The sequence below is a fragment of the Hyalella azteca genome, unplaced genomic scaffold (assembly GCF_000764305.2).
Source record: "Hyalella azteca isolate HAZT.00-mixed unplaced genomic scaffold, Hazt_2.0.2 contig13728, whole genome shotgun sequence".
NCBI classification, from domain to species: Eukaryota; Metazoa; Arthropoda; class Malacostraca; order Amphipoda; family Hyalellidae; genus Hyalella; species Hyalella azteca.
In genome coordinates, this window is record NW_025943639.1 from 229,024 (window position 1) to 253,534 (window position 24,511).

At 35.5% G+C, this 24,511-nt stretch overlaps 1 protein-coding gene across 1 annotated transcript in view; it reads left to right on the plus strand.

The window, feature by feature from the left end:
* The window catches only part of LOC108670360, a 30,703-nt gene that overhangs the window by 3,990 nt on the left and 2,202 nt on the right, over positions 1 to 24,511 (plus strand). The window contains exons 6-38 of the mRNA XM_018157827.2: positions 825 to 904; positions 1,671 to 1,770; positions 2,224 to 2,276; positions 3,385 to 3,518; positions 3,881 to 3,924; positions 4,960 to 5,021; positions 5,547 to 5,646; positions 6,224 to 6,291; positions 7,910 to 8,007; positions 8,333 to 8,376; positions 8,877 to 8,941; positions 9,161 to 9,260; positions 9,783 to 9,835; positions 10,028 to 10,650; positions 12,315 to 12,358; positions 12,758 to 12,819; positions 13,530 to 13,632; positions 15,428 to 15,480; positions 15,830 to 15,960; positions 16,640 to 16,683; positions 17,610 to 17,686; positions 18,011 to 18,116; positions 18,387 to 18,451; positions 18,791 to 18,891; positions 19,544 to 19,587; positions 19,885 to 19,949; positions 20,216 to 20,321; positions 20,668 to 20,717; positions 20,858 to 21,081; positions 21,581 to 21,630; positions 22,157 to 22,215; positions 22,875 to 22,988; positions 23,201 to 23,335. Of these exons, the coding sequence (XP_018013316.2) occupies positions 825 to 904; positions 1,671 to 1,770; positions 2,224 to 2,276; positions 3,385 to 3,518; positions 3,881 to 3,924; positions 4,960 to 5,021; positions 5,547 to 5,646; positions 6,224 to 6,291; positions 7,910 to 8,007; positions 8,333 to 8,376; positions 8,877 to 8,941; positions 9,161 to 9,260; positions 9,783 to 9,835; positions 10,028 to 10,650; positions 12,315 to 12,358; positions 12,758 to 12,819; positions 13,530 to 13,632; positions 15,428 to 15,480; positions 15,830 to 15,960; positions 16,640 to 16,683; positions 17,610 to 17,686; positions 18,011 to 18,116; positions 18,387 to 18,451; positions 18,791 to 18,891; positions 19,544 to 19,587; positions 19,885 to 19,949; positions 20,216 to 20,321; positions 20,668 to 20,717; positions 20,858 to 21,081; positions 21,581 to 21,630; positions 22,157 to 22,215; positions 22,875 to 22,988; positions 23,201 to 23,335 (3,257 nt within the window). The remainder of the gene's footprint in view (positions 1 to 824; positions 905 to 1,670; positions 1,771 to 2,223; positions 2,277 to 3,384; positions 3,519 to 3,880; positions 3,925 to 4,959; positions 5,022 to 5,546; positions 5,647 to 6,223; positions 6,292 to 7,909; positions 8,008 to 8,332; positions 8,377 to 8,876; positions 8,942 to 9,160; positions 9,261 to 9,782; positions 9,836 to 10,027; positions 10,651 to 12,314; positions 12,359 to 12,757; positions 12,820 to 13,529; positions 13,633 to 15,427; positions 15,481 to 15,829; positions 15,961 to 16,639; positions 16,684 to 17,609; positions 17,687 to 18,010; positions 18,117 to 18,386; positions 18,452 to 18,790; positions 18,892 to 19,543; positions 19,588 to 19,884; positions 19,950 to 20,215; positions 20,322 to 20,667; positions 20,718 to 20,857; positions 21,082 to 21,580; positions 21,631 to 22,156; positions 22,216 to 22,874; positions 22,989 to 23,200; positions 23,336 to 24,511) is intronic.

The following is a 24,511-nucleotide window of genomic DNA, read 5'->3' on the forward strand; positions in this document are numbered from 1 at the left end:
AAATTCGAATGATAGCTCCTGCCACGGTGTTCAGAAACCCGGATGTAGAAGTTTCGTGACGTCATTTCAACATGCGCTGATGCGCAGCGTGCACAACTATACTTATAGACCAGGTTTGATGGCTTCTGGGCAGGAAAAAGTCCTTATACTTAAAGAAGGAACCAATTTTAAAACTATTTACCAGCACCGCTGGCTGTTCAGACTTAAGGATTCTGGAATCACAAACATATCCTCAAACGGAAACCGTGTCTCAATAATGCACACAGTTCATATCCTCTTGAAATAGTGAATCGCAAGGCTTTTATTTTCTAGAGTTTATTTTCTAGATTTTTTCGTACATGTTTTCGGTTTTGAGTTTATTGACGTTTATTTGTCAATTTTAGGTTTTAATGTCTGACTTTGGAATTTTAATTATATTGATGGTTTTCATTATGTAGATTGTCGAACTGACGATGGAGCTGAACTCCTAAACGTTTTCAATTTCGAAATGGCGAATTTGCTTGGTGTTATCTTTGCTTTTAAATTCCTTGTTAACTTTTGTTTTAAGCAGACTGAGGATATAAGTACTTGTATAAGGAAAATTATAGGTATACAGTCTCTTCAGTTTGAGTAATCAGTCTAAAGAAAAATCAAATACAAACTTGAAACAAATCATTTTTAAATACTTGCGGCGAGACGTAAAATTTATTGATCGTGAGTAAATTTTGTTGAAAATTGAGAGTAGGGATTCTAAAATCTCGTCTGAACAGAAAGTAAATGATGGTAAGCACATTTTTTAAGGTTTCTTATATATAAAAACTAAAATTCATGAAATATTGCCTCAGTTTCACGCAGTGGCTCATGCCCAGCCATGGCTCTCTGCTACTCAGCTCAGCAGTCGCAGGCTATGTTATCTCAGTTTACGGTAATACCATTAAATATTTCAGTTTACCGTAATATATTTAAATATTTTCGTTTACGGTAATATCCTTAAATATCTCAGTTTATGGTAATATCCCTAAATATCTCAGTTTACGGTAATATATTTAAATATCTCAGTTTACGGTAATATCCTTAAATATCCCAGTTTACGGTAATATCTTTAAATATCTCAGTTTACGGTAATATCCCTAAATATCTCAGTTTACGGTAATATCTTTAAATATCTCAGTTTACGGTAATATATTTAAATATTTCCGTTTACGGTAATATCCTTAAATATCTCAGTTTACGGTAATATCCTTAAATATCCCAGTTTACGGTAATATCTTTAAATATCCCAGTTTACGGTAATATCTTTAAATATCCCAGTTTACGGTAATATCTTTAAATATCCCAGTTTACGGTAATATCCTTTAATATCCCAGTTTACGATAATATCCTTTAATATCTCAGTTTACGGTAATATCCTTAAATATCCCAGTTTACGGAAACTTCACGTTTTTCATAAACACCTATTTTGCCATATCTGAGGTTGAAAATGCGGAATTCTTTGCTCACGTTGTTTTACTAATTTGTTTACATATATCAGTAATTTCTCAATTTGCTTGCAATTTCAGTTCAGTTTTGAAATTATACCCGTCCGACGTAATTAACCTTCATTGTTACTTCTATTTGGCCCTAGTTCATTATTATCTTTAGTTTTATATCAATATTAATATATTATTGGTCTGTTTCTCTGTGTTAAAAAGCCCTGTTCCGTGGATGATCACTGCCAAGCGTCCCATAAATGCTGCCTCGACCTTTGTCTACAAAGGCAAATCTGTCTTCCTGCTGTTGCCAGTCCCACTGGTAAGAAATGGAACTCCTTATTTAACGCAGTTGATTTTGATGTATCTGATGACGATTATTTTCGAGCATTTAACCATTTCAATTACGCGATCGATGAAGTTTCGTATGTCGGCCCATGACGTGATGCTAATAAAAGTCGTTTGTATCCATGTTCCCGAAAATATTTGCCAGTGAATATACAGGGTGGGGCCGTTTGGAGGCAAAATAAAAGAGTAATGGAGGTACATAAAGAAGAAAGTTTATTTTCCTCGAGGTTAGCATAACATACCATTTAGAATACTTATTAAACACAATGTCATATGAAACACAATGAAAACAATGTCAGGAAGATGGTGGCTGTAATCAATCTAGAAGTCTGGCATTAACGTCATTCATGCGACGATCACATTTTACATTTACACGATCACACTAAACATTTTTAACGCAGTCACTGCAAACTTTGTCGTTATGCAGATCATCCTGGGACGTGTCCAGCCGAGGACTGCCGCGCACCGCAGAGCAACAAGGTGACCTAAAAAATAAAAATGTTTTAATAATCTTCAAATAAATCTTTATATAACGTCTTTTTTATTCGTCATCTCATTTATCCATATCGGAATCTACGAGCAGAATTGGTGAATAATTAAGTACCTCTTCAATTTCACTGAATCACTGTGATTATAACGTGAATGGTAATTGATTCAAACAACGCAAGTGCTGCTAAAAATACGGAAGATGAGGTCGACTTTGCGCCCTTCACTGTAAAATGTACATGCCATATTAGCCGCCGTGCACTCCTCATTGTTTTCGTACCGCAATTTCCTAGGCATTTATTTTGTTTACCATTCTAACATTTATTTTTTTGGTTCTATTAAATTTCTAGTTGATTTAATTTAATTTAATATCTCTGTCTTTTGATTTTATAAGCATTTTCATTTAGAGAAGAAGCCAATTAACACGGGTCATCCTGTTCTCTTCACTCTCACTGTGTCAGTCGTGCGCTTCACTAATAGCGTAAAAATTTTTTTTGGGTTACATATATTTGGCTGTATTGTGATTTAATGAACTGTCTGTGATTATAGGTGTTAGGAATAGCTCAGGATAAGCCACTCGTTGCCGCATCTTGTTAAGTTTGTCCTTTTTTGTTTCAGAATCTCATTAGTCACTACTACCAGCAATAGATTCAGTGTTCGCCATTCCCTGGCTTCTGTTCACTTTACAATTTTTGTTCTTGTTTCTGTATTTGGTCTGCATCATCAGTATCCAGCAGTGCCTTCATTATCAAAAAAGCGTCAAAATTACCCTGCACTGTTGAAGTTCGGTTGGTCTGGCTGGCGCTGAAGTAGGAGCGGCCGACGCGCGCTTACAATATGTATCACTCATTCTCTTACGCTGAAGGCCATATCTTCTCATTGTTCAGGAATCGCGAAAATAATAATGAATATTGATTCGTGAACAAATATTTGTATACTAGCAACGTAATAAAAAAATAATCAAATAGTATTGCATAACATTATCAGTTGAGCTTGTTGTTCAATGGTTACTTCCAAACATTTATCAACGAAAACAACTTTTCCTGTCTAAACATTTTGCCACAAAAGTTCATGAGTAAGCACTGAGCGCGATCGCTTGCAGACACCGTGCACGAGTGACCGACAGTGCCAGCTGTTCCAGCGGTGCTGTGCCAGTAGCTGCACTCCCGGACGGTCCTTCTGTATGGACTCTTATGACGGCTTCATTGATCAAAACCCTGCACCGCCCGCACCCACGTAAGTTCCACGCAATGATAGTTCGAGAAGAACTTTCGCAGCGTATGAATAATAATTAAATATAATTTGCAATACATATAATTACTGGACTTCACTTCAGTGGATCAGTTTATATGTTCCTTGGCCGCTTTTCTAAAATGTCCTAATTTATATACTGAAGGCGTTTCTACTGCTGAGAGGTCATAGAACAATCGAAAGCTATAGCGTTTTTTTAGGTTTTGTGTCTAAGAAGTTTGATATCAATATATTTCTCTATCTTTCTGAGCAAAAAACGTCAACATTGAATATAAACCCCGGAGTGAAAGTCAAATGAACTGTGACAGTTTTCTAGAGATGCACTTATTCACTAAATTTCCTGTCAGGTGCAACAAGTACTGTCCTGGGAGCAACTACTGCTGTGATGGAGGTACGATGTTCTTTTTCATCACTCATTGCTCTTTTTACCACGTTTTTCTTAGCTCGCTTTCGTGTCCGTCTGTCTGTCTGTCTGTCTGTCTGTTTGTGATGATCAAATCTTGCAATCGATATTTCACCAACTTTCCCGCTAGCTAGCGCTCTGAAACTTTTAGGGAAGCTCAGCTCCCGATGACAATACAATAATCAATAATTTGTTGCACGTTTCCAGGCGTATTTATCACTATTATAAACAAAATAATTTTCGAAGCGGAAATTTGTTTTCCTTTAATCGATTGCAGCGCCATTCACCCTAAAGCGGCGATTTTCAGAACTAACAAACGCGGTTAATTCTCGCACGTGTGACGGACATATAATATTTGAGAAGGTGCGCCCCTAAATACGCACAAAGAATGTAAACAAAGAAAAGTTTCGAAAAATTAAATCGTGAGTGCGAATTACATCGTGGCACGTAACGAAGCGTAGCGAAGTGGAGTGACACGACTATACGCTTCCGCTATCAAAACAACTGTATCAAATTGTAGTGGTAGTGGAGTGTAACGACTATACTGTATGGACTTTATAAATTTTTGTTTGAACCGTTGAAATAAATAACCATAAGCTAAATTTAAAAGTAATTAGAAAAGTTGTGTTGTTCTTATTCTTTATAAAAAGGAAATTGAAATTTCGATTGCAAGATTTGATCAGCACAAGCATACAAACTAACATAAAACAAAAAAGTAGAAAATAAAATGTATAACAAAATTTTTAAAGACCACGTATTTCATGTGGACTACAAACAGAGATCAGTAGCTGCCGAAAAATTATTTTCTACTTTTTAGTCCACATGAAAAACGTGGTCTTTAAAATTTTTTTTATACATTCTATCCATTCACATTTCTGCTTATTTATGTTTTTTCTACTTTGACTTGTGATGTCTGACGTTCCTTCGTTGTAAAATTGATGAAGTTAATCACATCAGTGAGATGATATTTTTTAATTTACAGCTGCAGATTAATTTGAATAATTATATACTTTCATCCATCAGAAAGCAAAAGTGGTTACTGTCCTTGGACGAAGCTCTGCCAGCCGCCTTTTACGGTCTCTCCTGTAAGTTATCATACATTCAGCTCTGAATTTTGCCTTACCTCTTGTTCAAAGGAAGCTGGTGTTATTAATGTTCATATTTCATCTCGCAATGCATTATTGTAAGTGTTTATTCCGGTTCAATTTGATGAATTTCATTGTGTATGAATACTACGGAAACAAAACGTGATATTCATTTAGATATTTTATACACTTATTATATTTCTATGCCTAATCTTAGCGATGACTTGTCCTGGTTTACTAATAACAATCTGCTGTTAACATATGACGTAATCATTGCTTTTTACCTTCATTATTCCTTAGCATTTACCATTTTTAATTATGGTTCTGAAGTAAATATTCTTCGCTAAATGTATGAACAATAACTCCAATGAACCACATTATACGTAAAATGAATTTCAGAAGCAAATTAGCAAATTTGTCATTAGCAAATTAAAATAACGCATTTATGAACAAATTATTATAACGATTCACGGTTAGGTTTAAATTACCGGTAAGATTTTTTATGATTTGGTTACTTTTAAACAGGTGTGCACTTCAGATTACAACTGCGGCGATGACGAGAAATGTTGCCCCAATTCCTGCACCAGAAACTCCGAGTGCAGCGCCATCGTCCACTCACCTGATGGTTCGCATCGTGTCCAGCTCATTAATATTAACGATGCATTAATTCTAATATAAATTCTGCTATAGTGGATAACCTATTTCCAGAATTTCAATTTGCAGCCCCATCGCATACTTTTCTCCTTGAATTTCTTTAATGAAATGCGGTTATCTTTCGTATAATTGCGTCGAGTTCCAATCTTGCTGGAGCTACTGGCCATTGAACTCAAGGTTAAATGCGTGAAGCTAATATTGAAGAAATAATCATTTACGCCTCCTTGTTCAAGAAGTCATTATGTATTTAATTTTGGCAGAATAAATAGTACATTAAATCATAAGTAATTAGAGTTTTAAAAACATCATCAAAATCAAGCAAATTGCGTCATGATTAACGGGTTTATGATATTTTGAAGATTTGGAAAGCTATTTACAGCTAAATGAAACAATGCTCCAAGGTACACGAATCAACATACGTAGCGCAAATCAGCTTTCTTGCTAGCTAACCCTGATTGTTAGCGAGCAACTCACCCACCCCTAACTCACAGTAACTGCAATATTTTCATTAACAATATTGGAAAATTTTATTTTTTTTCGTGTAACAGATCACGTTGGCACTTGTCCGACCCTGCGATGTACTGGTCTAGCTCCACCCATCGGAAAACTGAACCAGGTGAATATAATCAACGAAGCAGATTCACGCTACGGTGATTCTGAAGCGCGTTTGTAGCGACTCCATATCTTCGTGGGAGAACATTTTGACTTTAATCGATGCTATCTCAGACCAACTCCTAGTGTCGCCGGTACCTATTGTTTGGCATCGAAAAAAACTGCTCTCAAGCATCTTGACGATGAATATTTCATATTGTTATTGTTGTTATTGATATTATCATTATTATTATAGGGTAACATGGGGCAGCGAGCCCACTGCGGGTCACGGGCCCATAGCGGGTTTCTCGCTAAGTATGGCAGATATTGGTCCGTGTTCTCTACCGCCGGTCGACAGTTTCACTGGGATGAAGTGCACGGATTTACGTTTTGCTAAGTGTTTGCGTTATTAAGTTCTTTGCGAATAAAACCTTTAAACAAAACAAAGAACCACCTCGTATCAATTAAAACTTCATCAAAAATTTAGTTTAAAAAAGTGGGGGGCGCGCTGCCCCACGTTACCCTACTTATTTTTTTATTCATTATTATTATTATAATTATTATTATTATTGTTATTATTATTATTACTATTACTATTAATACTATATTATTATTATTAGCTTTTCATTTGAGACATGTTACGGTGGAGTAAAGAACATGAGTATAGGATTACCACAGAACTATAAGTTAAGAATATCAATACATTTGATTTTATGTAAATGGAACAAGTCAAAACAAGAAGCATGCCTCGCCTAATAACTGTGGACTACAGAAAATCTAGAAATCAGGCTTATATGCGACAATACATATTAATACAGACCTCTTTTTCTGATATTTTGACAATTTGGTTCGAGGAGAGCATTTATGTTGATGGTTCTCCTGACATGAGACGTCCTTCACTTTAGTGAATCCTCCGATATATGGGCCAAAAATCATCATTAATCATTAATAAGGGATGCATGGATGCCGAGCAGATGTTTGTCAGAAATCAGATGTTGTTTAGGCTTACTCGCTATACTATGAAATGCCACGGCGCTCGATGATGTCCTTGGAATTGTATTACTTACTGTACCTCATAGCTTAAAATGCAATAAAACGCACTTACGCTGCATTTTATCGCCTCTATTCATTTTATTCAGCGCAAAATATGAATTTTGAATGCTGTGAATTTGATGTGATTCGTAACAAAATGATATTTAAATGATTATTCCTTAATTTTTTTCATATTGTCTTTTTTCTAGAAACAATTTTCTTTGAAGGCGTTCTTTTGCTGTATACAAATATATTACAATGATTTTCTAAAATATTAATTAATTTATCCATACATTTTTATTATAATTGTTATTGAGAATGCTTGTGTCGTAATACTATTATCCAAGTCGATAAGTCAGTTTGGATACACTTGACTGTAAAGTCAAAGGTTCTTCTAATTTGCTTAAACATGTATATATTTTGCTTAACATATATGATATTTGATGATTATTCCTGATTTTTTCATATTGTTCTTTTTCTATGAACATAATTTTTTGTACATAATATATTAACATGTAAGCCATATTTCATTTAAGACTGCTCACGATACGAAAAGTGGGATAACTTACCAATCCTAGAGTTATAGCTGCATTGTTTGAAATTTGTTGCAGTGCGAGAAGGACTCAGACTGCTTGCTTCACCACAAGTGCTGTAAGGATTGTTCCAACAATTATGGCTGTGTCGACCCTTCTGGGAATTCAAGTAGCACGTGAGTCAAAGCTTGCAGTAATAGCATTGTTTAATTAGGAAACTCTCAGACTTCCAAATATATAGTTACGAGTCGATCTCTTTAATAGTTTCAGCTACAGGATCTTCTCACGTCGGTATAACATTTTCCGTCAATTACGGTGAGAAATCATTGAAAATATTTTTGACCAGAAATTTTTTTATTTAAACTGTTTTTATTTCCAATATGCAAGGTGACAACGATCAAATTTATGGAATTATTTTGTTCAATGATAATAATTATTCTGTAATGTACGGTTTAACAGCCTAAAATAAATCCCATTAAATTTTTTATCATTTTAACGCAGATGCCGTATTCTGTGCCCAGACAAAAGGACCTGTTGTGACAGCAGTACGTAAACTTCGCTTCAATAAATTACTAAATTCAATAAATTACTAAATTTATTGGATCAATAAATTCATATTCTGGCTAATTTGTATTGATTACGTAGCCTATTTACGTTCCCTACAAAAATGAGATACGCCACAGATTAAATTGAAGGGCGAGGGACCAAAAGAATGTACCACAAACTATAACAGATTAAAACATTATAAACAATATTAGTAAAATCACCATTATAAGAAAATTTAATGAGAAAAGTAAATACTAATATGTGTTATCTTTTAAATGATATTTATATATATTTTTTTGTATGTGCTTCGTTATCCTGAACGCCACAGTTGCATATGCAATTTGACAAACGCATTTCTACTGCACGAACTGCACTTTGAATAAATACAGCGTTTGCTGAGGATTATTTTAAATCCTCTTCATGTGTTAAGAGTGTTATATATTATTTTATGATTCATCGATTCTTTTGGTTCCATACTGATATATAATTGTGGTTTCAGTGCAGAAAAATGGCTTCTGCCCTTCTAAGTCTCGTTGCTCAGCGGCGTCCACAGCTCCGTTCCGCGTACGTTGCCTGTCATAAAATTTTTGCGTAACAAAAAGTTTTTTTATTGACTGAAAATATTGTTTGAGATGATCACCTATTTTGGACCATATTATACAAATACATAAAATATTATCGACTCTCTTATGTATCGATGTACATTTGTTAACAAAAAAAACTGATCATCCCAGATAAGAATATTTTTAATTGATATGCGTTTTTTTTCTTATTTGTTGACAGCTGTGCAACGAAGACAACGAGTGCAGCGGGTCGATGAAATGCTGTCACGACAACTGCTTGGATAGAAACATCTGTCAAGCGCCTGCTTCTGAAGCAGATGGTAAGCAAATTATCATAATATCCACTGCTTCAAGTTTTATCCACTGTTGGATCGCGTACCTAGTAGTTTATATTAATGTAAGCATCTTTCAAAAATTAATACGATTGTTGCCATAAAAAGTAAAGAGCGCTGTCCCATGTATCGAAGATTAGAGAAATTGTTTTCCTGTATTAATCACGTAATTAATTTCCGACTTAAAAATCCAATGAGCCCTGTAAGGGGATGCTATTCATGGTGTATTCTTTTAAATCATGAAATAATATCTTACATTCGTGCGTGGTTTCGATATTATAATGGCTTGATAACTGATTGTTGAAACATTGCATATGTAGTGCTGAAAATTCGTCACCTCATTTACTTATTGCCTTCTTGGTTCTGAGCAACATGAGTCTCATCAACAAAAAATGTGCATGGTACACCTACCATGTCTCTGTCTAAGACTAAACCTAATCAATTCGTTAGGAAAAATAATTTTATAATTTTATTAATTTAACAATAATAAGTTTGTTGGATTGTATTTAGCTCACCCTGGCTCCTGCCCGGCTACACCATGCGACCCCAGTACGGCACGCAAGGTCAGTAAATTTCATCATTTCAAACTTTCGTTTTCAACTACAATCGTAATTTCGTCGTCAATCGTGAAATCGTCGTAAATAAAGCTTAAATAGATTTTAAAATTTTTTATAAATTTTCCAATTACTAGTATTTTTTCGCCAAGTTACTTATAACTTACAGTTACTTATAATTTGTGGACACCTTTTTTTCAGTACATTTGCCACACTGACGCCGACTGTTTCCTGGAGGAGCGCTGTTGTATGAATCTAAATGGATTTAAAGAATGCCAGCTAACTACGTGCACAAGGATCAGTCAGTCGCGATACATGGGCGCAGCCTCTTCTCCTCCTCAATCGTCCGTTATATACACTCAGTCATCTTCCTCCCATTTGAGAAATCCCTACGTATATCCGGGAAGTCCAGGACAAGCCTTAGCAAACCCAGGACAAGCCTTCGCAAACCCCGGACCAGCCTTCGCAAACCCCGGACCAGCCTTAGCAAACCCCGGACCAGCCTTAGCAAACCCAGGACAAACCTTAGTAAACCCAGGACCAGTCTTAGTAAACCCAGGACCAGATTTAGCAAACCCAGGACCAGTCTTAGCAAATCCAGGACCAACTTTAGTGAACCCGGGACCAGTCTTAGCAAACCCAGGACCAGCCTTAGCAAACTCTGGACCGCCCGTATTGAACCCTCAACTACCACCGGGCGCGTACAAATCTCTCCCAGCTCCAAACCTCGCACAACGACCTAAACCTTACCCGCCATCATCCCAAGGCTACAAGCCATCCACGTCGCAGAATGTATCACCCGAGGCCTCTACTTCTCCTGACCGGTACGTACCATCGCCTTACCTGCCTCAACTTTACAACTACCGACCTGCTATGACTGGTCGAACACACCCCTAATTTCTGTCAAAAATTTTCCACTTCCAGGGCGAAAATGACGTTGTTGCATCTGAAGTAGAAAATTTCACGCCACGTGATATCTATCCTTTTTCTCATGAAAGACATTCACAAAGTTTTGTTTCCTCTTTACGATCATCTTATATTAATGACTATATTTTATAGCGTCAAAACTTGTCTATGGACGTCAGTAAGGAGTCAAAAAGCATGTAAATTTCATGTCAGAAACCGCACAATTTAAATCACTCGTGAATAGCTCTGTTTCTGGATTTTGTAAAAGATATTAGCGAGGTTATGTTTCCACTTGACGTGGAAATATAAACACAAAAATATTTCCACTAATATTGCAAGTACTATCTGCCACATTTTTTTTTTCGTTGGAAAATCTTTTAGCATCAGGATTCAGATGGACGTGGCGTAGACATGTTTTATACGCTCCTTTTCTCTTCGAGTTGGTTCGATAATATTTAATTTATAGTGCAGTTTTGTAATTGGAGTATTTGTTCAGATTTTCTGTCTTACTAACACCATTTATGTTATATCGATTTCTGGGTTTCGAACACCCATGTTGCGCTTGTTTACTGATAAACAGAATAATATTAGTATAAGTTAAGAAAATTTTTCCTTCAGAAATATGTTCCTACTCTCTGTAATAAAACCAATTGATACTTATTTTCTTTGCCTCAGCAATAAATTCAAAGTTAATGAGATAAATGAAACTACCATACAGTGGCTGCATGTATTACGGCACGTCAGTATCACAAAACTTCTTTTCGTAAGCCTCTTGGGAAAAATTATTACCATAATCCAGCGGTTATACGCGTACATTTGGGTAATGCATTTGATAATTTGGCATGTGTTGGATACTTGAAACCTTTCTGTTGTAATTAGAGTTACGGTACGTACAGTACATTGATTTAATCTTCTTTGCATTGTAATCTAATTTTGAATGGATAATTTTACAACTGCATTAACCCTTAGAGACTTAGTGTAGCTCTTAATTTTGTTTCATTAGTTAGCCTGGTACATGTATTAAAATGTTACTTGCGTACGTAGCTCCCCAACGTTACAAACTCATAATGTTTTGCGTGAACTGCAATGCCTTGAATGCAATAAACTGTTTCTCGCAACCGTATACTTTCATTGTCATAACTATTTTAATTTTCTTCAGCTAATAATCAGTATTTGTAGGTAGCCTAAATGCTAAATTGCATGAGTTAATCGTTGTAATAATTATTATTGTTCAGCCTCGGAATTGAAACTCGCAAAACGAAAATCTTTCGAAACCGTCAAAGACCCCTAGGATTTCATCTTAGACACTATTCACTCTAATTCATAGCAGTATTTTTACTAAATCTGCTTCTTCGAATTTCCTTGGAGTGTCCTAAGTTAAAGACAATCATTCATAGATTCAATTCGAATCTATTTCGGAGAACCTAGCATGTAGAACGTCTGGAGTTACTTGGTAACTTCCTATACAATGGAATGAACTTATATCGCACAAATAATACCTTGCAAATGATGATACTTTCATCACTGAATGCGATTCAAACCCTAGGTTATAGTACACAATTTTTCCTTTGGTGCTGCGCAGGTGCCAATTTCTGTGTCCCGACAGCGAAATTTGCTGCGATGGAGGTGAGTTATATTTTGTTAAAATATTCTTTAAAGTTCTAAAAAAATAGTGTGTTCAATTGCTTTGTGAGATTGTAGCAACTAATGTGGTATGCCCCAACAATCTAATCAAACTTTGAGTCATATATGCACTTTACATTCTCTTGAATCAACTTTGATTCAATGAGGTAAAAATTTTTTCTACTCCCAGGCTCAAGTAGATTTGTATCTATCTGGAAACGTATCCGACTGTCATGTTCTGATGCTGTTGATAAGATACTAAAGCAATTTGAATATTTTTATTCAAAGTAGTGAAAAATAATAAATTCCAAATGACGTGAACTTCTTGAAATCAACGTACTGCACTATGCTTGGAGAAGTTCTGATATTCATTTATTAATGACAACTTGTTTCGCATTCCAGTATCAAAGCCAGGCTACTGCCCCTACAGCAACAAGTGTTTGGGCTACGTGCCGTCGCTAATGGTGGGTCCAGAAACTTTTTTCTTCCTTTTGCATTTGAAGTTATTGATCATGATATATAATAGACAAAAACATAATGTTGTAAGCTTTCTCTGTTATATTCTTTGGTTTAAGAATATTAGAAATCTAGACCGGATTCATACAATGGAAAATAGGCCGTGTATGAGTAGAATGGTCTAAAAAATTATTGACTATTTTATCTCTATGACTTTTACTAGTTGCTTGACAGTGATCTCGTGGCCTCAAAGTAATGCAACCATCTCGAATTATGCACTATTCCTACATAATCTCCCCGGATACATCAGTGAAAATAAATCGTTGCTTCTGGTTAAAATGTCAAGTTTATATTTTGGCTTTCTAAGGCAGAAAGTTTATAGGAAAGGCCTCAATTTTACGACTTTCAGTACCGAAATTTATTACTTAGAGACAGATACAAGTTCAACAAACCTCGCGGCTGTAAAAGGTGATAATAATTTCTCTATTCACAAATTTTGATCATTTCTACCGTAATTTTTTTATTTCTGTCAGAATTTATATCATTTCTACCGTAATTTAAGTTATTTCTGCCGTAATTTATATCATTTCTACCGTAAATGATATCTTTTTACCGTAATTTATATCGTTTCTACCGTAATTTAAATAATTCTACCGTAAATGATATCATTTTACCGTAATTTATATAATTTCTACCATAATTCAAAACATTTCTACAGAAATGTCCCAAGGAGGACCACGCATGCAATGGAACAGAGAAGTGCTGCTGGAGCGAGTGTCGCAGGGAGTTCTACTGCACTCCAGCAGTCAACAACGTCATCGGTAAAAATCAACGTAATTTAAATTAATTATATCTTAAATTACCGTATTCGAAATACGGAAGTACTATTGTACTCTCAGTTAATTCTGTACTCAGCAATATTTAAATTGAAATGCTGATGGATTCGTTCTTCTAATGGCATTTTCATAAGATTTGTTTTGCCTGTGACTCGATGGCGGCTCATTGTCAATATACAATTCTTGAGCAAGACTTTTTTGACATCTGATATAAAACTATTCGTTATTCAGTCTGAATTCAAATTTTAACACAGACGACTGTAATCAAAAAGAAAAAATTCAAAATGTTTCTAGCTTTAATTTCCCCTTATAATAAACTCTCTTCTTGGAGATCAATAGGTGGAAATGACCATTCAATATACCGGTCCAAAAATGGACATTACATCGAACCAAAAATTAACATTCCTGGACGTCAGTAGAAATGAGAAGTATCTCTTCATTCCTTGAGTGAAAGCACGAGCTCATAATCCTACATAATACTACCACCTAGTTATCCTACTACCACCTTGACCTAGTAATCATACTACCACCTAGTAATCCTACTACCACCTAGTAATCCTACTACCACCTAGTAATCCTACTACCACCTGGTAATCCTACTACCACCTAGTAATCATACTACCACCTTGACCTTGTAATCATACTACCACCTAGTAATCCTACTACCACCTTGTAATCATACTACCACCTGGTAATCCTACTACCACCTAGTAATACTACTACCACCTAGTAATCCTACTACCACCTGGTAATCCTACTACCACCTAGTAATCCTACTACCACCTGGTAATCCTACTACCACCTAGTAATCGTACTACCACCTGGTAATCCTACTACCACTTAGTAATCATACTACCACCTGGTAGTCCTACTACCACCTAGTAATCCTACTTCCACCTGGTAATCATACTACCACCTAGTAATCCTACTACCACCTAGTTATCCTACTACCACCTAGTAATCATACTACCACCTGGTAGTCCTACTACCCCCTAGTAATCCTACTTCCACCTGGTAATCCTACTACCACCTAGTTATCCTACTGAGTAATCATACTACCGTACCTAGTAATCCTACTACCACCTAGTTATCCTACTACCACCTGGTAATCCTACTACCACCTAGTAATCCTACTACCTACTACCCTTAGTGCTACCAAATACCAGCTGCTTAGAATCCTACTACCAGCTAGTTTATATTCATAAAATTTGTATTCATTCGTGTGGAAGAATACTGATAAGTTGTGATGAATGTTAGTTGGAGGCGAGTTCGCCTTGAACTTTGATAATTACCCATCACAATTACCAATCAGTCTAAGTGGTGGGTTTTTTAGACATCTTATGTAACCTCACATAATTAGTAAAAAATTTTAACTCACCATGCGCATTTTCGAAACGGCAGCATATAGCGCTGTGGTTCTCAAAGATACATTTTTGGAAACTCGATATTTTCAATGTTCAGTATTCCTATTTTTCAAATTTGTATACATTCAATTTTGTAATTGCCTACATAAATTCTTTGATGACTTTGCCACTCATCACTCCTGTCACTCATGACTCAAGAGCGATTGGAACTGGCGGGTAATGTACATAAACGCGACGAGTAAGCAGTGCCATGAAACATAATTATCATTTTTGGCTTGTACCATAACTCATACGTGGCGTCTGCATATCCATCAATAAATTCGCTAGCAAGTGAATTATGCTCAAACTTTGTAATTCATTTGTTGCTTTGTTTGAATTGGTATGTGTAATAAGTCATCGTATTCATCATTCAACAGATCACCCTGGCGCCTGCCCTTCTGACTTCTGCAGCAGAGATGCTGACTCATCAGTAAGACTTCTGTGATTTTTTTGTATTTCTTAGTCTCATGTTCAGTATCAGTGAGGCTGCAGGTGGAAAGTTCGACATATGATTTACGTTCTTTTTCACTAACTTAATTGAGATTTTGATTTGCATTCGTGCGACAGAAGCTCAAATCAAAGTTATTGCATGCAAACCTTTGCCGTTGGTTTGCTTCTGCATTTTTCACTAGCAATAGCATTTCAATGTCCGTTCAAAGGAATGATTTCTCCATTGCACAACTATTAATAAATTCGTAACCACACATATGAACTGCACTATCTTTAATGCAAGTCCAATTTAAGAAATGAACAGGGTTTTTTACCCATTCCGAGCTCAGGTGTGTCAAGATGACAGAGACTGCAGACTGGACGAGAAGTGTTGCTTAGATCCTTGCCAGCGAAGCAGGTTGTGCAAGCGAGCGCAACCGAGGAACGAAACCCAAATAATTAGCACACCTCCATCCCACACGTGAGTTTTGTAAATCGTCTTATTCCCGTTATAAAAATTAGCCCCTCTAATACCCACTAAATGCTATGAGTGCACACAAACACTCGGATGGCGCTAAATGCATAAAATCTACGTTTGGGTTTTCGCATTGTGACAACTTGTTTTAATTCCAAGTTCAAAAGCTAAGTCCGATCAATCAAACAAATAAGCAAACAATGTAGGTTCTTCTAGAAATACTCGTAAGAATACGCTGATTAAAGGCTAAAAAATTGCATCTGCCATGTAACGATAAATCACTTATCTATTGTTCAAAATTATTCAGCCGCAAAATTAAATTTGATATTTCTCAAAGATAGTTCGATGGGGTTATTTGCCTAACGAACTTTCGTTACTAGCTAGCAACTATCAACGAATAATCATAACCAGCTGGGAACTAACATACTTCCAATTTTCGTTTTGGTTCACAATTAGTATAGCACATATTCTTTTCCCGTGTTTCTTGTTGGGCTGAAGACATTTGCTTGACAAATCCTTTCTCGATCTAGAAAGCGGATTTATATCGATTTTTATTAAGTTGCGACACAAAATTTTCTGAGACCCCGTTGGCCAACATCAGTTATATCATGTTGGGTAATGATCATTCTGCGTCATGGGTTGTAAATGAAAATGTACTATTCTTGACCATCATATTTTGTTCCAGGTGTTATTTCTTCTGTCCAGGAACCCGGGAGTGCTGTGACGGCCGTAAGTCAATAAACAAACATAGGATAAAAGTCGAAACGATGAAATTATGCATTAATATCAACACAATTATTGTGCTGGAAATTCTACTCGGGTTATTTAAACCCATGGTAATTACTGGGCGTTTTCATTACTGATTTTCATTACTAATACCACTCACATTGGCGCGAGTAAATGCAAAATCAGCACATGCAGCCATCACCTTAATTCATACTGTTGACTTGTGTTGTCAACACAAATAATAACCCAAGTAGTTGTTGTTTCCTTATTTAGTGCTCTTAATATATAAGGAACTTTCACGAGAAATTTTTTTCAATAAAATTTCGAATTTAAAGGAAATTCAATCAATTGGATCAATTGAATCTACTCAGCCTTTTGAAGGAAATTGCACAGTAACTTGACTGATGTGTTACCAGAAATAAAAAAAATTATCATTGAGTAAATTAACAACATCAAAAAGATAAACTGAAAAAAATTAAAGATCAGAACATCTGCATGAGCAAACAGGGTTTATGAAAAATTTTACGCTGACAACTTGATCTAACTTAATCGGTCCATATTTTGGTAAGTATTGTAGATCATAAAATTCTCTAATGATTTTCTCATTACATTTTCTAACGACATCGTCAACCATTTGTATTTCATAGTGATTCTTGTTTCTTGAATGTATATTTTACAAACTTTCTTTAATAAAAAGACATTACTCGCCACAGAATAAGGGTTTTCTACCGATCTCGTGTTTCAAATGTAATTTTATATCCATGAAATATTTCTAAGAGTTCTCTCGGGACCTTATATTTATGCGTGAAAAATGTGGCATTAGAAATGATTGACTTATGAGCAGGTTATGATCATTTCCTGAAGGAACCTCTGATACACTTTACTGAAGTTAACATGAAAAAGCGTACAATAAAACCTGTTTATTTCAGTGGAGAAGCCGGGCTACTGTCCAAACACAAACTTCTGTCCAGAATCCACTTCAAGTTTGCTCCAACTTCAGCATAAGGTGTCGTATTATTTCCAAAGCTGTGAAATCGACAGATCAAGATAAAGATTCATTAACTTTCATCAAACTCTCGAAGCTTCAATCATCGTGTGCATTGGACAAGGAAATTTTATTGCGACCATCATGATGAACATTATTGAAACAGTCTTTTCATTCGTGAGCAATTCCATCGGTTTCCAAAGACCCTGAATCTTTTAAGTCAAGCATAGTAAAGCCGAAGGGAAAAGTATGCGTCATTTGAGTTAATTTAGAAAAGAGTCATTTCGTGTCTTAATATATATTTATATATAAATATATACTGAAATCATACCCGTCAACAAGCAGGAATGTGCCGAGCGATCAGACTTTGAGTGCGGCGCTGGCGAGAAGTGCTGCTGGGATCCGTGCCTTCAGAAGCACCTTTGCCGCCGCAGTGCGAGCGAGCCTCACGGTTGGTTCTTGGGGAGACCTTCAGACGAGCAATTCGTGCGATGGAAATTTTTTAATAATATTCAATAAATAGCATTCAAAGGAAAGGATGCTGGTATGCATAAAATTTTATGCCTAAACTTCCATATAGAATCTTTTGCTTGTAATTATTTTTCATGGTGACAAGTTCAAATTCGTTGCTGAATAGCTCCAATTTCCTACTAATACTGCATTGAATAAAATGAATATGTCATTAAGATTATTGTACATTCACTCATGTTCTGTGACGCAGAACATGGCGGCGATTGTCCATCCGCCCCTAACGGAAAATGGTGCTCCACCTCAGCTAGTGCCAGGGTGAGTTGCACTGATAATAAGTATTACTTTAACCCAGATTTGCGACTAAAGTTCAATTTAGAGAGAGAGAGAGAATTACGATAAAAGATTGGTGGCTGTGTAAGCATAAGCACAATTGAAACATAACCATTATATCACGCTTACCATCGGTAGGTGTACGTATTACAACGGAGTCTGCATATCGACACGATTTTCTTGAATATTGAATTAACAATGGGGCTCATAACCAGGGAAACGCTGAGAACAAAACCGCTTTTGCTTTTATTGAAATACATTAATGAATAAAGATTTGAACACATCAGATGGACATTTTTCCAGCAATAATAGATGTTGTCACAGGCATGTGCGGATGACGTCGACTGCGCGCTTGACTCAAAGTGTTGTGAAGACCATTGCCTGCAGGCTACAGTCTGTACGGGCACGTCTCTGCCCGTGCAACGGTGATAATTTATTTATGATTTAGCAATGAATTTGTAATTTGATAATTAGGCAATAGATTTTTAATTCATTAAATTCGCTCTACATTTACAATTTGATAATTTGAATGCAATGTGTAGTTGACTTACTGACACGTCTCAGCCGGTGCATCGGTTTTAATTTATAAATGGATTATATGGTAATAGATTTTGAATGAAAAGAATCATAATTTGATGATTAGGCAATAATCAATCTATCATTTGATTTGCGGGCACGTTCAGCCCTTGCACCGGGGGCTATTTCTTGTCACTTTTTAATATTTTTTTCATAACTATTTCACTATATAATTTTCTCTAAAATGTAAAATTCAGTTTTTCTCTAAAACGTGTGAATAGCCTTACATTAGTGTTTAGTCAGCTACGTGATAGTTTAAACATTGTCAAACTGAGTGTATAATACATACAGATGCTGACTAAATATATACAATCTGCCGCTATGGTTTGACAACAATCTTGAGAAGGCCCCATTTATATTATAATGTTCCATGTAATGTGTAATGTTGATCATATTAATTAAAGATAATTTTTGAAACTTCATCTCAAGTCGTGAAATTTACAGAAGACATTTTGAACTTTATTTTGAAGATGAAATTTCTAATAGTTTTTTCTCCTATAGATGTCGACGCTATTGTCAGGGTTCAAAGGAATGTTGCGACGGAGGTGAGAAAAATTACCATATATATGTGTTGCAAAACTGCGAATGAGTTTGCAAAGCAGTACTTAGTATTGGCTATTTTTTCATATAATAATTAACTAACTGGCGTTTTTGCTTCTTAACTTACATTTTTAAATTTTGTTTGTTCTATTTCAATTTTCAATCATATTATCATATTAAGTATCAATTATAATCATATTAATCATATTAAGTATCAATATTCAATGGAAAAACGTATCAAAGTATTTAACGATGTTATTTTAATAAATAATAAATCTAATTAAAGTCCTTGTATAACTCAGCTGTGAAGCCAGGCTTGTGCCCTGCAGTTGCGCTGTGTCCTCCCTCCTCCAGTACAACACTGCAGGTAATTGACCACTGTCACTTTATTTAAATTTATGCAATTAAAAATAAATTAAATTTATTATATTGATAATTCATTCAAATTAACTTTTTTTAGTGGAAACAGACAAATCTAGGCTTCAATGTGACTGATTAAACACCGGGGAACTATATTTCTGAAGCGAATTTATCATGTGTAACTGGAGAATTAATTGTTTAATTTAAAATCAAAGTTTGATTTAAAAACAAAATACTTTGAAGGGTTAATGCATTTATTTCATTTCGCACGAGGTTTCCGACTGCACTGAAGACTACGACTGTACTGGAGCTCAGAAGTGCTGCTTGGACCCTTGTTCAGCTGCCAAGTCCTGCTCGTTGACGGTCATCCGGCCTTTTGGTGAGATCATAAAGTGCAGAGTGCACAGAAAAATTGAGTGCTGTCATCGAAAATTATCTCTAATGGTTATTAATTTTGGATTTTTAAATTCAAGGTTAGACTTTTGTAGTGAACAGCAAGCCTGCTCATTATAATCTTTAGGACGTTTGCGACAGTGGTCTGGAGATTGGTACACTCATGATGGAAGAATATTCTGGATATACCGCATACGTTGAAATTATTATAACTACCATATATCTTCTTTGTTAACGTCACAGATCAAACCGAAAGCCATCAATTAGCGTTTTAAATAATAAACTAATACTTATTTATTGTAACTAAAGAGACGTTGCTTCACTTCTTACAGAACATTTGGGGGAATGCCCGAACATTTCATGCTCTTCACAAGCTGCTGTGGTAAGTAGTCCATAAAACGAGGCTCAATTTAACTAACAATTAATCAAATATTACACTCTGAAAACTAGCCGACTTAATCCAACTGCATCCGTTGATTTTATTTTTTGCTATCCGTTAACAATTTTCAGTATTTTTTATAGGCGAGACGTTGCACCGCTGACATCGACTGCTACACCCACGAGAAATGTTGCTCTTCGTCGTGCCCTCCTGTGTCGGGACCCAAGCTTTGCTACCCATCAATAAATCGACCAGACCTTGGCGAACCCTTTATCCATGGAGGGGGGGACGCGGGTAACCTGCCTGGCGCTGGAGGTTCTCACTCCACGGGGGGCTCGTCGGTTACTGACGGCACGCAGCCGACGAGGTAAAGATTTATATCATCCGCCATTGAGATACGTTCAAGAGGATTTCTGTTCATGAAGTTTTTTATTTAGTATATACGTTTGAATTATATCAATATAATGGCTGAGCACAAAGGGAAGTTTACTAAAACTTTTCTAAGCTTACTATAGAGGCCATTAACTTTAGATTTTGAAGAAATTCATCTTTAAAAAGAAGAGTTACCAAGGCATTTGCGAGCTCATTTTCAGCACTGCCCCTATCACGCGCAAGTAGGGTTGAGGTTTTTATTTTTCATTTCATGAAATTATAAAGCTAATTATAAATTAAAAAAATTAAAAATGAAAATTTCTAAATTTAAGCACCCAAAATTAATGATTTACACGATTTTAAAATGATTCAAGTTCCTCATTTTGATGCCGACCAGTTATGCGGTATATTATTAATTATTTATCCCAAGTCCCTTGAACTTGCGGTTCTTTTTTCTCTAATAAAATATTATTCCAGCGAATTTTTCTTCACAGATGCCGGCGGCTGTGTCCAGGATCCAAGACTGAGTGTTGTGACGACCAAGGTGCGGAAAATTCAGGATTTTCTCATTTTGAAAAATAAAATAAAAATAGGTAGAAATATAAGTCGCATAATCAAGGTTTTTATATGCGTATCGACTGGAATCCATCTAAAGAATAACTTAAAATTTTTTGTGTAGTAATTATTTACTTTTCAGATACAATTCAAATTTAAACTAGACTTTATCCATACTATTTATGCATGCATTTATTTGATTAATTTCTTGTTACTAACATAAAATTTCATTGTGATTTACCTTTACTGTAAAAGCATTCACTTGAAATCGTTCAGTTGCCAAATAATATTCTGTTCAGTTTTATCTCCACGTATACGATCGACTATTTAGCTCTAGTAGCGTTAATACCGTAAATGGTAATAATGTTAAGACTTAGAAGAATGAGTTTACACATAGTTATACACGTGATTCACTCATGCTTGAATTAAAAGTTCTAATTAACCTAATAAATGAGGATTAAAATGCTTATAGTTTCATGGATGTAGAAGAGTTGAAGCCTATCTCATGTTCGCAGGTACGGATGCTGGTTGCCCCATCCAGACCACAGGCTGCACAGACGTCATTTCCAACAAGGTTATTTAGTTCCCCGAGCAAGAAAACAATAACAATGATGATAACAACCTAAACAATGAAAGATAACAACGTATGAGGTGTGAGATAGCATTCCATGATGTGCAAAATAAAGTTCACTGGTGAGAGAAAAACATTCTAACATTTCAACGGGTGCGGGATAGCATTTTGAGAGGAGCGAAATGATATTCTGTTTGACAAGCCACCGGAAAGCCATCTTCAAATGACGAGAAGCCACACTTAGGGAACCGCTTGTAGCCAATACTCGAATAACGTTGCAGCTGCACGGTTATGAGATGTTCAATGAATTTATTCGGAGCTAGTGGAAATAGTATTTCGTTTTTCAGCATTCATTTCACACGATCGGGAAAAATGAATTTGTATTCATAGAAATAGTCGTGCATCGGTGAAGACAAGCACACGGCAAAAACTGAGAATTAATCGCCGTTTTTTTTTATATCAGATCATTTAGTTTCATTCCAATTTATGAGATTTATCTCTTAATTTTAGCTGTGTACTTATTGAATTAAAATTAATATGATGAAATAGAAACTAAAACTTGTTACTTTATAATTTTTTGTCGAAAACTTGGGACAGATAAATTTTATTTACAAAATTCTTTAAAACTCGTTTGGTCATATAGAAAATTTTGTTTCTTACAGGTTAATGATTGTGATGTACAAAATGACTGCTCACCTGGCGAGCAGTGCTGCTATATGACGTGTTTAAAGAAAAAAGTTTGCATCATATCATCAGTCGACACCGCTGCGCCGAAGGTTCGTAACACTTACATTGAATCCAATTGGTATATTTGTCGAACAAATTGGAAAAAATTAATTTATGTGAAGGGCTATCTGTGAAGGGATATTGCGAATAAAACTAACAAATAAAAGCCATAAGCAAGCATACATCGGTGCCCAACCAGTTACCTGAAATAAATTTAATAAAATCTCTTAATGCTCGCATTCCTACTTCGTTTCCCTGGCAGACGGTTAACGTGAGCGTGGTATTCACATCGCTCTCCTTAACGCTAAGCAGATTTGTATCCGATGAACTCCTGCCGCTGGTTGCGGGTGACCAGCATTTCAACTTGGAGCTCGTCCCGTACACGGCGCACTTGAAGGCAAGTTTGAAGCACGAATTTATCATTTCCAGCCATGGAGTGAAATGTCTGATTCGAACTATAAAATACATTGTAACCACTCGAGTATAAACATTCATATCATCCTTGAAAACCCTAAAAAAATAAAATAAATTTAAAGAAACTCCCTCAATAAGAAAATAGTCCTCACTGTAAAGTCATTCACATGAACGTATATACAAAAGATAGTCGTGAGCCATTCGTGTCATGCTCGAAGAATCATTAGCACTGGATCGATCTGAGCCATATCTCATTGGCCGATTAATTATTGGATAATAAATATTATTCGCGATTACAAACTCAACAATGCAGGCCAACTTTCGAAAATTGAACACTTATGCATGAATTTACCATTATGTGATGGCAATTCATTTGGATGGTGACTGAATAAATATAGTCCTATAGTCGGATTCAGAACATTCGAAAAAGTAGTTTTCATCTCCACTTTGAATTGAGAACCTACAGTTCAGTTTTCACAAACGTTCGAATGAAGCCTCTCGTATCTGTTCTACTGAATTTCGGGAATTAGATAAATACATCAAAATATTTAGCGTGGTGCTGGAACCTCTGGTTTATTAGCAGTGAAATAATTTAATTTGGTCAGAAGAGTTATTTACTTTACATCTGACCACTTGCCGAGTGTACTTTTGATAATGCCAAAAAGGAGCATTGATTAAAACCGATTTCTGTCACTATTAATATTATAATTTATAACTGTAATGTACTTACAACACTTCTCTTTACCTTGACTTCTTCTTGTTTGTTTGTTTGTCTGTCTGCTACAATTCTTATAATCAATATTTAACACACTTCTACCTGTCCAATTAATCCGAAATTTTGCGCACTTGCGTAAAGTCGGGGACAATGCATGAATCAATTGGCAGAATGAAAAAATAATTTTAAAAAATTAATTTTTATAATATTTGAAAATGAAATAAGAAATTCATTGTACATGTGTAACCTCGGAGACGCCCGCGTCTTTAGAAGTGTGGTTTTAATAATATACGATTAAAAGTTACTTTTTATAGACAACACTTCTAAAGAAACCAGTGTCTCCAATGTTAGAGATGTACAGTGAATTTTTAATTTTATTTTCGAATATTAAAAAAAAGAATTTTTCAATTTTTTAATATATAAAATTTTTCCAAAATTATTTAT